This window comes from Eutrigla gurnardus (genome assembly GCF_963514095.1).
Source record: "Eutrigla gurnardus genome assembly, chromosome: 5".
Classification (NCBI taxonomy): Eukaryota; Metazoa; Chordata; class Actinopteri; order Perciformes; family Triglidae; genus Eutrigla; species Eutrigla gurnardus.
In genome coordinates, this window is record NC_139919.1 from 24707218 (window position 1) to 24720970 (window position 13753).

General features: G+C 42.2%; 3 protein-coding genes across 4 annotated transcripts; all 3 read left to right on the forward strand.

Moving 5' to 3' along the window:
- Positions 1-209: 209 nt before the first annotated feature.
- Positions 210-5285, forward strand: prps1b (phosphoribosyl pyrophosphate synthetase 1B). Of its 2 annotated transcripts, none has more exons than XM_084009779.1 (7): positions 210-509; positions 986-1175; positions 1888-1986; positions 2180-2304; positions 2493-2666; positions 2871-3030; positions 3183-5285. In XM_084009779.1, the coding sequence occupies exons 1-7, from the start codon at positions 388-390 to the stop codon at positions 3273-3275; spliced, it is 963 nt and encodes a 320-aa protein (XP_083865905.1). In that variant the 5' UTR covers positions 210-387; the 3' UTR covers positions 3276-5285. The 2 variants fall into 2 exon arrangements, with proteins under 2 accessions (XP_083865905.1, XP_083865906.1); XM_084009780.1 differs by having other exon boundaries at positions 211-509; positions 986-1169.
- A 569-nt stretch (positions 5286-5854) lies between these two features.
- Positions 5855-8283, forward strand: LOC311013607 (solute carrier family 25 member 53-like). The gene is made up of 2 exons (XM_084009718.1): positions 5855-6134; positions 6510-8283. Exon 2 carries the CDS (start codon positions 6517-6519, stop codon positions 7396-7398), a length of 882 nt encoding a protein of 293 aa, XP_083865844.1. The 5' UTR covers positions 5855-6134; positions 6510-6516; the 3' UTR covers positions 7399-8283.
- Positions 8284-8647: 364 nt separating this feature from the next.
- On the forward strand, positions 8648-13753 carry tmsb1 (thymosin beta 1). The gene is made up of 7 exons (XM_084009840.1): positions 8648-8795; positions 9139-9254; positions 9992-10023; positions 10603-10705; positions 11922-11953; positions 12483-12582; positions 13323-13753. The coding sequence occupies exons 2-7, from the start codon at positions 9152-9154 to the stop codon at positions 13361-13363; spliced, it is 411 nt and encodes a 136-aa protein (XP_083865966.1). The 5' UTR covers positions 8648-8795; positions 9139-9151; the 3' UTR covers positions 13364-13753.

The following is a 13753-nucleotide window of genomic DNA, read 5'->3' on the forward strand; positions in this document are numbered from 1 at the left end:
CAAGGAGCAGTTATAACTCGATTTATCTGTACAACTATGTAACTGCGTTAAGTCACTTTGCGCTTAGCATGTGCAGGCAACTTCTCAGTGGTGAAGAGTATCCATAGCTACGCCTCATTCACTCACGTGCTCCTGGTCCTCCTGGCGCCTCTGCCCGGAATGACGTCATCGCGACGGAACGTAAGTGAAAGCGTGCGCGCCGCCCGGGGAGGAAGAGCCGAACGCGTGATGTGTGGGACATAATGGTGGATAGGTAGGGAACGCTCTACAGCTCCACAAGAGTTGCTCACCACCCTGTTCGCCAAATCCCCGTCGTCGGTCTCGGACCCGTCGACCCCTCTGACTCGACAGCCGCTCGGACTGAACGACGCCCTGGACCGCAAGAAAATGCCGAATATTAAAATATTCAGCGGTAGCTCGCATCCGGACCTGTCTCAGAAGATAGCGGACCGCCTGGGTCTCGAGCTGGGGAAGGTCGTTACGAAGAAATTCAGCAACCAAGAAACATGGTGAGTTGGGTTGTTTTTTTTTTATCTCGCTGTTGTAGCTACCTAAAAGACCCGTATACTGAGTGACACGCCTGGTATACGTGAATGTTGTAGGCTAGCGTCTAACGTTGTTTATAAGGAAACGTGGTGTCATGGTGAAATTGCCGCGCACTGTTGTTGGGAACTTGTCCACGCATGGAAACCGATGTGGCTTTGTTGCTCAGAATGACCAGACTTGTTACTTAGCACTCATGCTAGCTCACAGGCTGCCCGAATGCTAACAACCTGGTAATTCCAATCGACAAAGCCACCTTTGTTGCCACGGTAGATTGAAATTATAATGCAGTATCATTCATTTTGTGACTCAACGTGCTGCCCCCCCCCCCCCCCCCCCCCCCCCCCACACACACACACACACAATTTAGCCCACACACGCCATTGTTTACTCTCCATGGCACTGAGTGCTGTTTGTCTTGTCACCCCCTCTCTCCTGGCAGCGTGGAGATAGGGGAGAGCGTACGTGGGGAAGATGTCTACATTGTGCAGAGTGGCTGTGGGGAGATCAATGACAATTTAATGGAGCTGCTGATCATGATCAACGCCTGCAAGATCGCCTCAGCCTCCAGGGTCACGGCTGTCATCCCATGCTTTCCGTACGCCCGGCAAGACAAGAAGGACAAGGTGGGGGTGAGGGATATCTGTCTAATTACTTCTGTCATGCCATTTGCCATCCAGCATCATGACAAGAAGCCTGCAGCCATCCCCATTTGCCAACGCATATTTGCTTTCCCTTTTTTCTTTTTTTTTAAGCATGTGTTCCCCTTTCCCATGTTCTGTGTGCCTTGCTCAATCAACCCCGTTGCATCTCATTAGTTCTTAGCTTGTAGCTTTTTGCTATCCACCCTTTTTTATTTACTCCCATTCCAACATTTTTAAAGATATTGCATGAATACAATGTTTTAACTCTTTCCACTACCAAATCTCAATGTTTATTATTTATTGTGACGCAAGACTAGATATTATTCAGGCTGTTTGTATCAGTTTGTTTTATGTCAGTATTTTTTCAAGATTTAAAGCCATATTCAAGTTGGGCCACATGTGTTTTTGAACTCATTTGACTGTTGTAGCTGTTCAAAATGAAAACTGAATGCCTCTGTGTTTAGCGTACGTGCGTTAGCATACGTACTGGTGATTATTTTATTAGTTTATTGAACATCAATAATCAAATTGAAAATTAATTACTAACCAATTTCGAGGTCTAAAGTCTAAATGTGTGTGTTATTGACTGGTGTAACTTTACTGGATCGTTAAGCTCTCAGTTGAGTGTTATTTTTAGAAACAACCCATGTCTGCCGGTTCATTTATTCCATGTGACTGAAGAGATCTATTTTCATTGCAGAGCCGTGCTCCTATCTCTGCTAAATTGGTGGCCAACATGTTGTCGGTGTCGGGGGCAGACCATATAATCACTATGGACCTGCATGCCTCACAGATACAGGTGAGCAACACTGTCCCGTGGGTAATGTTTAGACCTACATTAGAAACCTGACTTCGGTAGCTTTGTGTTACATTTAGATAACGGCAAAGGAACAAGGGAGATATGAGCCTTCTATCGGTCCTCCCAGCAGGTAGTACAACATGTTCAGCTCCTGTGACACCAGTCCATATATCTATATTCTCTTTTTTTCCAGGGATTCTTTGATATTCCTGTTGATAACTTGTATGCAGAGCCAGCTGTGCTGAAGTGGATCAGAGAGAACATCCCCGAATGGAAAAACTGCACCATTGTCTCACCAGATGCAGGAGGAGCCAAGAGGTATGCCAGGAACACCAGCCATACTTAAGTAGTTATACCCTTGAGCATCTCCTCCAGAATTTACTTTAGATTAAACTTTTGTTGGCTTTACTTATCTCTGACAAGGTTCTAATTTAACGTGTGTATTTACAGCATTATAAACTTGTAGACTAGCCCTGCCTCATGGGCATTATACTTTCCCCTTCCAGGGTCACCTCTATAGCAGACAGGTTGAATGTGGACTTTGCCCTTATTCACAAGGAGAGGAAAAAGGCAAACGAGGTGGACCGCATGGTTCTCGTCGGAGATGTGACGGATCGTGTCGCCATTCTAGTGGATGACATGGCTGACACATGTGGTACAGTCTGTCATGCTGCTGACAAGTAAGCCCTTTATTTACCTCCACTGGTATATAGATGTATTCTTTACAACATAAAAAAGACTCTACCATGGCAATTATGGTTTCAATTGTCCTGGTGTCAAACATACTCGGAAAGAGATCATTTTTGTAATTCATTTTTGAGACCTCTGTCAGGATACATCCAGTTTAATGGAGCTTTATGCTGTTTCTCTTCCCTTTTTTTTAGACTAATTTCTGCTGGTGCCACAAAGGTGTATGCCATCCTTACCCATGGCATCTTCTCCGGCCCAGCTATTTCACGCATCAACAATGCCTGCTTTGAAGCTGTAGTGGTCACCAACACAATCCCTCAGGAGGAGAAGATGAAGCATTGTCCCAAAATACAGGTCATAATAATGTTTTTGTTTTTTTGGATGCTAGAATTTTTTGGAAGTTGCTGTTTTTATTTGATAACTTGCTTACAAAGTAATTTATTTTCTGTCAAACAAATCATCCAGTCTATTTATATTCACACCATCTCATCCTCTCCTCCTTCCAGGTTATCGACATCTCCATGATCCTTGCAGAGGCCATCCGTAGAACTCATAACGGCGAGTCGGTGTCATACCTGTTCAGCCACGTCCCCTTGTAACAAATGGCGTCTCCCATCTACTGTGCGCTGTTACACCAAATAAGAGAAGAGGAAATTCTCCAACCCAAACACAACCATTAGCAAAGGTGTTCTGCTAACTAACTGAGAAAAAGGAAAAAAAAGACCTGTCATGTCTGTTAGTACTAATGCTGCCCCCCACCCCACCACCCCTTGAGCAGTGTCCCTTCATGTCTGGGCACCAAAGCAAGCTACCAGTTTAGGCCAGCATATTTATTGTACTTGGATGAAAATGTGTTTATCCACTGTGAACTTTGTCTCCCCTTTCATAACATATAGGTATAGCGTTTCTCCTGACCATCACACCTCTGAGGAGGTCTGTACTACAAAGCAAGTTCAACAGCCAGAGTTTGTTTGCGTTAGCTGGCCCAACGACGCCTAAAACTAATGGGAGATGACGTGAAACCGCCGCTATCAACTTGCTTTGTTAACCCAGGCTTCTTGCGTGTTACCATCGAATGCATTTGACCCTTCTACCCAGTGGCACCTTAATGGATAGAGCAACGAGCACCCGGGGCTTGAGAAGATCAGAGGTTTAAAAAATGTAATATCAGGGTTTTCCCTGCCATTATATGGCTGGGCGAGCTACAGGGGTTAAGAACGAGGCTGTAGTTTATCGATACAAAGATCACATCTTTAGCCAGACATGATATCGCACCATGAGAGCAAGTAATCAAATCATCTCGGAACTGGTCGTTTCATCACACTAATTTGTTGCCAAATAGCTAACATTAGTGAGTCGCTACCTGTGTTATAAATGTTCATTTTCTATACACTTTAAATCCGTAACATGCATGTGTTCCCACTAGCACATGTACCGTACGCACTGCTAACGCTGCTGCTGTTAGCCCCGAGCAGTGGGAAATAAAATAATACACAATAGTAGTTATGTTTTAATTACACCTGATGCAGCTCAGCAGCCCAAACTGTTTGGATAAGGGCTTAAGCAGCAGCTGGTCCGTGATGCAATCGTCATCGCCTCGTTTATTTCTAATGCGACAACTGCACATTCTAGAGCTGGAGATGCGACACTGGCCCATAATGAAGGATGTTTGAATCAAAGTGAAATACATTTAATTCATTTCAATATTAACTGTGGAAAAAATGGCCAATAGACACATCAGCTCAATAACTTTGCATCGCTTTCACTCGGTTAAGAATCTGTCTCGCTCACATGTCGCTATTTCCAAAGAAGTTGATGAAAGGGATGTTTTGAGTCAATTTCAAGTCAAAACTCAAGTTTACGGAAAACTTTAGGGTCAACATACCTTGCTACGCTAGGAATCTTGCTTCGTAGTTCAGCCCTCTGCAGTCATTTCCATATATTGTCAAAGAGCTTATATAAATATCCCGGCAGGTCCCAATGGTCAGGAGAAGCATCTGCCATGTAAAGCTGTTACAGTGAACGAGTGTAGTTTTTTTCATGTTGCTCGTTTGTCCTCTGCTGTTTGAAAGATTATAAAAAATGAAGTGAATGTGTTTTGAACTAGTTTACAGTGCACTGAAGCTCCACTCAACCCAAGAGTGCCTCAACAGTCTGAAATGGGAAGACTTTTTCCTCCAGTCACCTCCTGTTCCCCTTCCTATTTAGCGGTTTATTTTTCTCACTGGATGTAGATCTTTCACATGTCTTATCAGGATGTAAAAGATGTCGTGGGAGGTTTCTTTCAACTCTTGAGGTGCCCTCCACTTGAGTGGGGTTTGCCCAGTGTCCAGAATTTACCCTCCGAGGTTCTGCATTGACGGTCTTTCTGTGAAGAAACTGTTGGGTTTTTAGTTCGGGGTCTCTGCAGGCTGGAGCTTCCTTAAGAAATGTTCACCTGCTATGTTTTTGCTTTTCCTTTTAATCTTTTTTTTTTGTATGTCTTGAGGAAGGATTTGTCATTAATATGCATTTCCAAACATTTGTGTTTACCTTTTCAAGTAGGGTGAACGCACGGGTAATCTGAGGATGCGTTCTTAATAAAAATTAAATATGCGTAAAATCTTTAACCTGTTTGTTTCTGGTATTTTGTGCTTCATTCCTGTAGACATATAACGATTTAGAATTGCCTATGAGATAAATATTGAAAAGCTGCATACAACCTGAGTCATAGAAGGCAAATTGTTTATCAGGGACAATGCAAAATCCATTTATGCGGTGAAGCTCATTTCCATCTGAAGTCCCTGGGTGGATGATTTCAATGAGATCATGTCCATAGGCCTAATTTATTTATCTTTTTGCTGTATATTTGGCTTTTTTTTTTTTTAGATAACATCCTTTAATTAAAAGCCCTTTGTCTATATATATTGTTTTTCCCACCAGCAACTCATTCATTTTGGTCGCATTTGGACAATCTCGTTTACATTTTAAATATAAAGAAAATACGGTCAAAAATAAATAATATTAGTCGTATTTATTTGCTGTCATTTGGAAAACACCCTTGGTTCTGAAGGGGAAAAAACACTTTGATTGATTGGCGAAATGACCAATCGCGAGCCACGTGACGTAGCCTGTCTTGGCCAATAGATATTCTAGGAGGGGCGGGCCCATCATGGACACCGGTGTATTAATGCTCGGTGTGCGATGTCATCATCTTGTCATCATCGTACTGTAAGACGTTGTCGGGCGAGATTTGACAGCGTTTGTCTTTATTAGGGTAGAAACAAGTAGAACACGTGTTGCTCTCGCGACCAGAAATGAGCTTTTCTGCACGTGCGGTGAAGGAAAAACCAAAAGACGCACGCGCTGCCTTCAACCACCAACAATGAACCGAGGAAAATGAAAGTAGATTCTACATTTTCTATAGGCTGTATATTCTCTTGTTTTGTTTTTGCTGGCTACTGAAAGCTGACGACCGGGTAAGTACATTTCATCAATTATTTATATTTATTGTTTATCACAGACTATAATGTCTATTTATTTTATGTTAAGAAGTGGAGACTCAAACTATAATAATTAATGTTGATTTATTATACATGAGGACGTAAAGAAGCTTCTTGGATGAGCGGCGAAATGTCTTAAAAAAAAAACTCAAGCAAGTGCAGTTTCCTATGATAAAGCTTTCAAAGATCACCATGACCTGTATGAGAATCCTCACACATCTATTCATATACACATTGCTGTGGTTTCCTGGCATGTGGTTCCACTTTCATTTCTTCTTATTCAGAAGGTTCATCATTATGACTGTTCTTCGGCTGATGCTAAACCTGATTTGTGATTCAATCCTTACTCAGCTCCATCATGGCAGGAAGTCCTGACCATAAACAAGATGAAGAGGGCCTCAGGGGTCCGCTGGTTCGGTTCAACAGCTACTTGCACGGAGGGACCTCCAGCTTGCTATCCGCCCTTCCCGCTGTCGTCGTCTTCCCCGTCTACAAAATCGTTTTCCGTCAACAAATCCACAACACCGGAGTCCACCAGGTAGTGGGGCAGCTCTATAAGGAGGGACTTGTAAAGCTCTACAGGGGCGTGGCCCCGCCATTACTGATGAGGACCCTGAATGGCACGCTGCTCTTTGGCCTCCAGGACACCCTCCTCCGTCGCCTCTCCAAGTCGCACCAAAAGGTCATCCCCACCTCTGCCCTGCCTGCTCTGGCTGGGTTCGGTGCAGGTATGGTGGAAGCCGTGGTTTTTACCCCCTTTGAGCGCGTCCAGAATGTGTTGCAAAATGGCCAAAACGACCGTCAGGTTCCCACCCTGAAGAGTCTTCTTGTCAGGCTGAAGGAGCAGAGGCCGGCATTAGGGTACTACAGAGCCTTGCTGCCCATCACAGCCCGCAACGCTCTTGGCAGCTCAATATACTTTGGCCTGAAGGGCCCATTGTGTGTTGTCGTGGAGGGACAGGGGCTCTCCCCAAATGTTTCCTCCTTCATCTCAGGGATGCTGACCTCCATGGCAATCAGCTTTCCTCTTTACCCGCTGTCGGTGCTAGTGGCAAACATGCAGGCCCAGGTGGGAGGGGAGATGAAAGGGGTCCTGGCTTGTTGGAAGACGCTCTGGGAATCTCGACAGCGGAGTGTTGTTCTGCTGTACAGAGGAGGTTATTTGGTTATTTTGAGATCATGCATTACATGGGGACTCACCACTGTTATCAACGACAAGCAGCAGAAACGTTCAGGCTGAAGAGACGGTGTTAAAAATCTGTGGTTTTATTGTTTGTATTGTTTATAATCGACAAAACGGTGCGGCTGATTTGCTTTTATTTTTTATTTTTGCTGCTTATTTTGTATGTCGTCACTGCACATAAATGTCTGCTGTGAAAAAATATATATTTGTGGGAATTGCAACTGCAACTACAATGACATAACCTATCTACCTGGTTCAAACCAACAAACAAAGCCAATTTTGTGTCAGAATGAACAAGCAAGTTGAAGGCACCACTGCCAAGACTTGGAACACAGTGTCAGAGGTGATATTTACCATGTATTTACAGGAGTATGTATCATGACCCAAAGTTACATATTATATGATCATTTTATTTTTGCTTTTATTAGCATGTAGAAAGAGAGGAATATGGGGAATAGCATCCAACAGAGGTCAACAGGCAGGATGAGCAAAGTTTGATAACATGATCAGCAACTTAGATATCAGCTACATTCAGTTCTCTAAACTGATTATCTCAGCTTACGAGTTATAGCAGACATCCTGCATTAAAAAAAATGGGTTTTATTTTTGTCCAGCAAAATTGGTATCAATATGGGAAAAGTTTTTTTTTTTTTTTTGCCTGGACCCATATAGGGGGGCAAAAGTCAGGATATCAGTGATTTGATCTTGACCGCCTGTTTTTTTTTTAAGTGTAGTACTAAATCACTGTAATTTCCCTTTGAGTGGATGAAGGGAAACGGATGCAAGTTCATGGTGTGTTTTTCTTTTTTTTCCCCTGTATGATGTATGAAAGGAATTGAATAAACAAGTGTGTGGGCCGTAAGGTAAACTGTCTATGTTTGACTGTGAAATACAAATGTCAACTGCCTACTTCTAAATGTCTGTAACCCCCACGGATGTGAATTGAACACAGAATACCCTTATTATAATTTTTCAAAAGTAGAAACTTTTTTTCCACCCCTCAAAGAACATTTATAACTCTTAATTTAAGAGAAGTGTTCTTACTATTGTAATTGATTTTTGTCACACCATGTCATTACCTTACCAGTCCACGAGATGGTGTGTGTGTAAAAGAAAAAAAGAAAAAAGACACACTCCCAGATCCTGTGTAATGGGAGCTCACTGGCTGTGCATTCCTCTACGCAGGCAGGGGGAGGAACAAATGATCGAAAATGATTACAACATTCCATGGCAAGAACGGACAGCTATCGGCCGTGCCCCAAAAAAAATCGAACGTCCAATCAGAACGCTCCTCGGAGCTTCGGTAGCCAATGAGAGCCGGAGCATCGGTGTCCGCGTTGGCGTGCTGAAGGGCGTGTCGTCTCTACTTAAAGAGTTGGCTTTGCACGGATTACGCACAGACGCATTTTGGGTTTTTACCTGTGAACGTCGGACGCTGCCAACTTCTGCACCAGGTAAAGTTACTCTGAATTGTTTTTCTTGCGCACAAAAACATAAAATAAACCTTAACCGTTGCAACGCACACGTCATCGTCACTGTTAGGATTTTATGTGTCAACGTTTAGTGGGATGTTACTCGACATTTCTACCAACAGGCCTGGACTTTTTTTTTATTCAGGCTACTCTCTCTGCTGCGGGTGTGGTGTGGGAATGATGTGGCAGCGGTTTGTTTGTTTGTACATGTTTCTGCTAAGTGGGTTTACATAACTGCGGGGAAGTTGGATGTCTGAAGTGATGGGAAAATGATAATGGCGTCACGTGTTCCTGCTTTCTCTCCCACCACACTTTTCTGGATTAGAAATCTTCCCAAAATGAGCAAGCCATGTCCAATCAAAGACGAGGTGAAGAAGTTTCAGAGGGACGGCCTCGCTAAGGTTGAACTCCAGGAAAAAAACACTCTTCCGACGCAGGATGGTAGGTGTTTTTAAGGGAAAAGAAGTGTGCTATCAAAAATTTTTTTTTTTTTTTTTTAAACTCTGCCCTTGATCCAGATTTCCCCCTTTTTTTTTTTTTTTTTTTTTTTTCTTCCCCCTTCTTACCTGAGCTCATTGTTCCTAATCGTTTAACTCCTGTCTGCCTATCATAATGAAAGTCAAACATTGCTTTACTGATTAACTGCAGGTACACACCCTGCTACCTCAATGCTTGTCCTTGTTCTGCTTAGTGGCATCTGCTTCAGAGGAACACTTTTTTTTTATGTTTATTAAAGAGCAACTAGTGTCGTACAATCCAGCACTGTGGGGAGGGAGGGGGGAAAAAAGCAAATTATAGTGACTTGGAGCAATGAAATGGAGGCCCGGACAATGTACTGCACAGTTGAAAGGCCCCCCTTCACATCTGGTGTGACATGAAGTAACAGGAAGAGGGCAGTTTTAAAATGTGTGTGGGTGTGTTTGTTAAAAAAAAAAAAAAAAAACTGCAATCTCCATTTGACATTGACTTGACTCTCAAAAGGGCAGCGCTTTTCCATTGTTTATCTGGTTTCTCAGAGCGGAACCATCTGTCGCAGAGTTACTGCATTGAGAATATCTGCGGCTAATACTTCCCACTAGCATTGTTCTGTACTGTGTACATCAGAGTTGGTTATTAATGATGTTAAAACATGGCACTCTCAGAGTCAAATCTTTTGAATTTCTCTCCTGTGATCACAGTAATCGATGACGAGAAACAAGCCATCGTAGAGGTGAGTACTCAAACTTTAAATTCAGTCTCTGCTTCTGGGGTTTTTTTGTTTTCCTCCCATGACTTTCTCCAACACTGTAGCGCCACAAGCAGGAACTGAGTAGAAAACAACATAGTTGTCTTGTTTTCGTCTGAAATGTTATGTCCTTTTAGCAAACTTCTCCCACGTAGATGCACTTTCCCTGCAAAACTGAAGCATTTTGGTCCCACTTTTCTACATTTTCTACCCCCATCTCCCTTTTTAATGACCACGTATAAACACGGATCAAACATGCATCCCCAGTAAATTGTGTAGCATGACACCACATTATAGCTATTTGTTCATTGTAAGCAGGTATGTTATGAGGTGGGTACATGTTGTTTCTTGTGACCGTCTTGCATAACTTCAGAGGTCAGCCCAGTACACTCTCCCCTTTTCTTTCTTTTTTTTAAATGAGGTGGGGCTTAATTTTATCCATCTTGGAGGAGGAGGATGATGAGACCACGTGTTCATTATTTCTCATGCATTCTTTTAACATTTTCTCATGCCCTTTCAATCTTTTTGTTTTGATTTTTTTTCTTTTCTTGTCTCCCACATTAGAAAAGTATGAAAGAGCCACTCAATGAGCAGCTGGCGAGCTTTAATCAACAGAAGCTCAAGAGAACCACCACAGAAGAGAAAAACCCTCTTCCAACTACAAAAGGTAGTTTTTAAAAATGATTCAAAAAAACATTCTTATCAGTCCCTTGATCCTGGTTTGTTCAGCTCCTTGTTTGGATACACGCCCAACCTCCTGAGAGCTCCTCTTTATTCTGCTTAATGCCAACCTGGCATGAGGCAGCAGGAAAGGGTTCAAAGTGCTCATCCGCTCCTTCCAGAGGCTGAGAGCCTCCTGCTCGTTCTCAATCTGACTGCAGCCATGAGTGTTGGTGTTAAGTCGGTGGGGAGGAACCCAAGCACTGAAGCATGCGTGTTATCTGAGCCTTAAACTGCGACTTGTGTATTTTTCTCTCAGGAGAGCTATGCTTCAGTGGAAGGAGGAACCATCACTCTATTAAATGAGAAGTTACCTTTTTTATGAGCAATGAAAGCAGAATCAAACCAGAGTGTACCGTTAGTAAGCTGCGACTCTGTTCCCCCTACATGAGGAAAACCTGCATTTTCCTGTCGTGAGACTTGATACTATATTTGGAAATGACCTAAGTGTGTTTCACTCCCGTTTCTGACTATGAGTAACTGCGACTTCGTTGTGATTTCTCAGGGGTCGATTTGGGGCCCCAGGCATGTTGCTTTCTCTAACTGGGAATGTTGGTATCGGCAGTGGTAGACGGCCTCTTTGGTAAAACGATGAATACTGCAAAGTCCTGCATTCAAATTGTTTTTTAAATGTTATTTCAAAGAACGATGGCATTATCAGCACAATGTAGTTGTTGCCTGTTCAAGCAAAATGTGTAGCTGTGCTGTTTCATATTATTTCAGGTTCCTATTCAAAGTGGAAATATTTAAACACTATTGGACTATTAACGAAACATGCAGGTGTGTTACTGAGGATCGAAGACCGTGCCGTGTTTTTGCTGTGAAGTTGTTTTTGTGTGAGAAAGCAGCGAGGCCCCGCCCTCGGCTCGTCCTGTACAGGCACGGCACTGGTTTATCAACTAAAAGATGGTGTTGAGTTGCTCGGCGTTGCTCACAAAAGGCTAACTTCTATGCCATTGTTGATCTTGTTGGGTGTGCAGAGCGGAACCACCCATCAGCACCAGTTCCTGCATAATAAGGATCGCCCCACCAAGAATATTATTGTGTTCATCTTTAATTGATTAGTGCAGGATAACATTGTTTAAATGCAGTGCTATAGCTTATATAATTCTGACAATAGTTAAGGACTATTTGATTAATTTCTCTCCCTCTGTCTCTCTCAGTAATCGATGACGAGAAGGAAGCCATCAAAGAGGTGAGTTCTGAAATGTACCAGCCATGATTCCTTTTATTCAGCCCAGAGCAGTTGTGCTATTTTTTTTTTTTCTTTCATGCACATGCACTTTTCCAGCAAAAATGAAGTATTCCATTCCCCAACTATGCTTTTACTTTTGTGGTTGACTTCTGTTCCGTGTTCCCCAGTTTTCATAATGTCCCCTAATCCCTTTCATGACCATATAAATGCAGGTCGATGTTCAAGTACAGCCTGTTTCCCCTTTAATCCCCGTAGGAACTCTCGTGGCTCTGAATAGCTGTAAATAACAGTACAGTGTAAATTGACACCACATTATAGCTACATATTCCAGTACACGTTGTTTCTTGTGACTGGCTTACATAACTCCCAGAGTTCCTGTCTTTTTAACGGAGGCGGGGCTTGACTTCATACGGCATCTCAAATGATGACATGATGACGGATTGTGTCTTTAACGTTTTCTCGTGCCAACATTCAAACTCTTGTTTTTTAAATACATTTATTTTTGCTCTCTTGTTTTCCCCTCCATTAGAAAGTTTTGAAAGACCCACTCAATTCAGAGGTGGAGCACTTTAACCCAAATAATCTCAAGAAGGCTGAAACAAAAGAACCAGCTCTTCCAACTGCGCAAGGTAGGTGTTTTCAGCAAAAATTGGCTCCACACTTGATTCAGGTTTCTTCGCTTAATGTTTAACGTTTTTTTAATTGTAATGATTTTACTGAAACCATGACTTTGTTAATTTCAAAGTTGTTTTTTGTTTTTTTTTTCCACTCCCGTGCCACACCTTGAGTTAACTTGTCCATGAGGATTACTGTACAGCCTGTGAAAACATCTGTACGTCCTTATGTGGCTCTTATCTTAATTTGATGAGGTCATCGGGGATAAGGGGGGGTTAGCCTTGAGGATTACAAGTTAATCAGAACGCCTGTGACTCACACTGAGAGTGTGGACTTTAAAAGATGTGGGCATTTATATCATAAAATAAATAATAAAATAATATATATAATATATGTTGACAAGTTGCATTATGGTAAATGGAGGATCCAGTGTTTTTTGGGAGCTTGACCCAACGATAATTTTAAGGTATATCTGCTTTTGATTTTGACAGTTTAATGTGTCAAGTTTCCAAATTGTGGTGTAACTATTTAATTATTTGCACTCTAGTCGAGCACCGGTTGATCACCAGGATATTAGACACTGCTGCTTTAGGCTATCATTGTTCTGTGGCGTTAACATCAGATTTGGGGTTTTTAAATGAATTGCTACAGGATGGTTTCTTGACGACAATTAAGGACAAATCTTTGAGTTTTGATGAATCTAATGAGGCTCCGTTACAGATTGCTCATCTCTCTCTTTCTTGTGATCACACAGAAATTGCAGCTGAGAAGAAAAGCATGTCAAAAGGGAAGTAATGGAACGCACCTGCCATGATTCCTTTCTGTCCTGCCATGTTACCTGCTCTTCCGCTCCATTCCAAATCCTGTCTAGCATCTCCAAATCTCCCTGTTTTCTGTGCACCCATGTTAAATTTGGTAATGGTGTTCGGGCTGATCTGGATGTATTTTATTGTGCTTTTCCAATGACATTTAGAACGGGCTGAACAGAGCAAGTAAACGATGCAACGGGGTCTGTTTTGTTTTGTTATGATTTCTTGTATTATTGGAAAGCCATAAAAGCATTACATTGTTAATAATACACCATAAATATACCTGTAAAATGCTACCATTCAGGAAATGTAATTAAAAGAAGAAGAAAAAAAACACAAGATAATTTTTCATAATAAAAATGCATGCGTCAAAAAA

Excerpts from the sequence above, each read along its gene's own strand:
- prps1b (XM_084009779.1), top strand. The coding sequence starts at position 388 with ATGCCGAATATTAAAATATTCAGCGGTAGCTCGCATCCGGACCTGTCT. Across the intron at positions 1,176-1,887 it reads ACAAGAAGGACAAGGTGGGG|AGCCGTGCTCCTATCTCTGC; the intron begins GTGAGGGATATC and ends TTTTCATTGCAG. Across the intron at positions 3,031-3,182 it reads AGCATTGTCCCAAAATACAG|GTTATCGACATCTCCATGAT; the intron begins GTCATAATAATG and ends TCCTCCTTCCAG.
- LOC311013607 (XM_084009718.1), top strand. The coding sequence starts at position 6,517 with ATGGCAGGAAGTCCTGACCATAAACAAGATGAAGAGGGCCTCAGGGGT.
- tmsb1 (XM_084009840.1), top strand. The coding sequence starts at position 9,152 with ATGAGCAAGCCATGTCCAATCAAAGACGAGGTGAAGAAGTTTCAGAGG. Across the intron at positions 9,255-9,991 it reads CACTCTTCCGACGCAGGATG|TAATCGATGACGAGAAACAA; the intron begins GTAGGTGTTTTT and ends CTGTGATCACAG. Across the intron at positions 12,583-13,322 it reads AGCTCTTCCAACTGCGCAAG|AAATTGCAGCTGAGAAGAAA; the intron begins GTAGGTGTTTTC and ends GTGATCACACAG.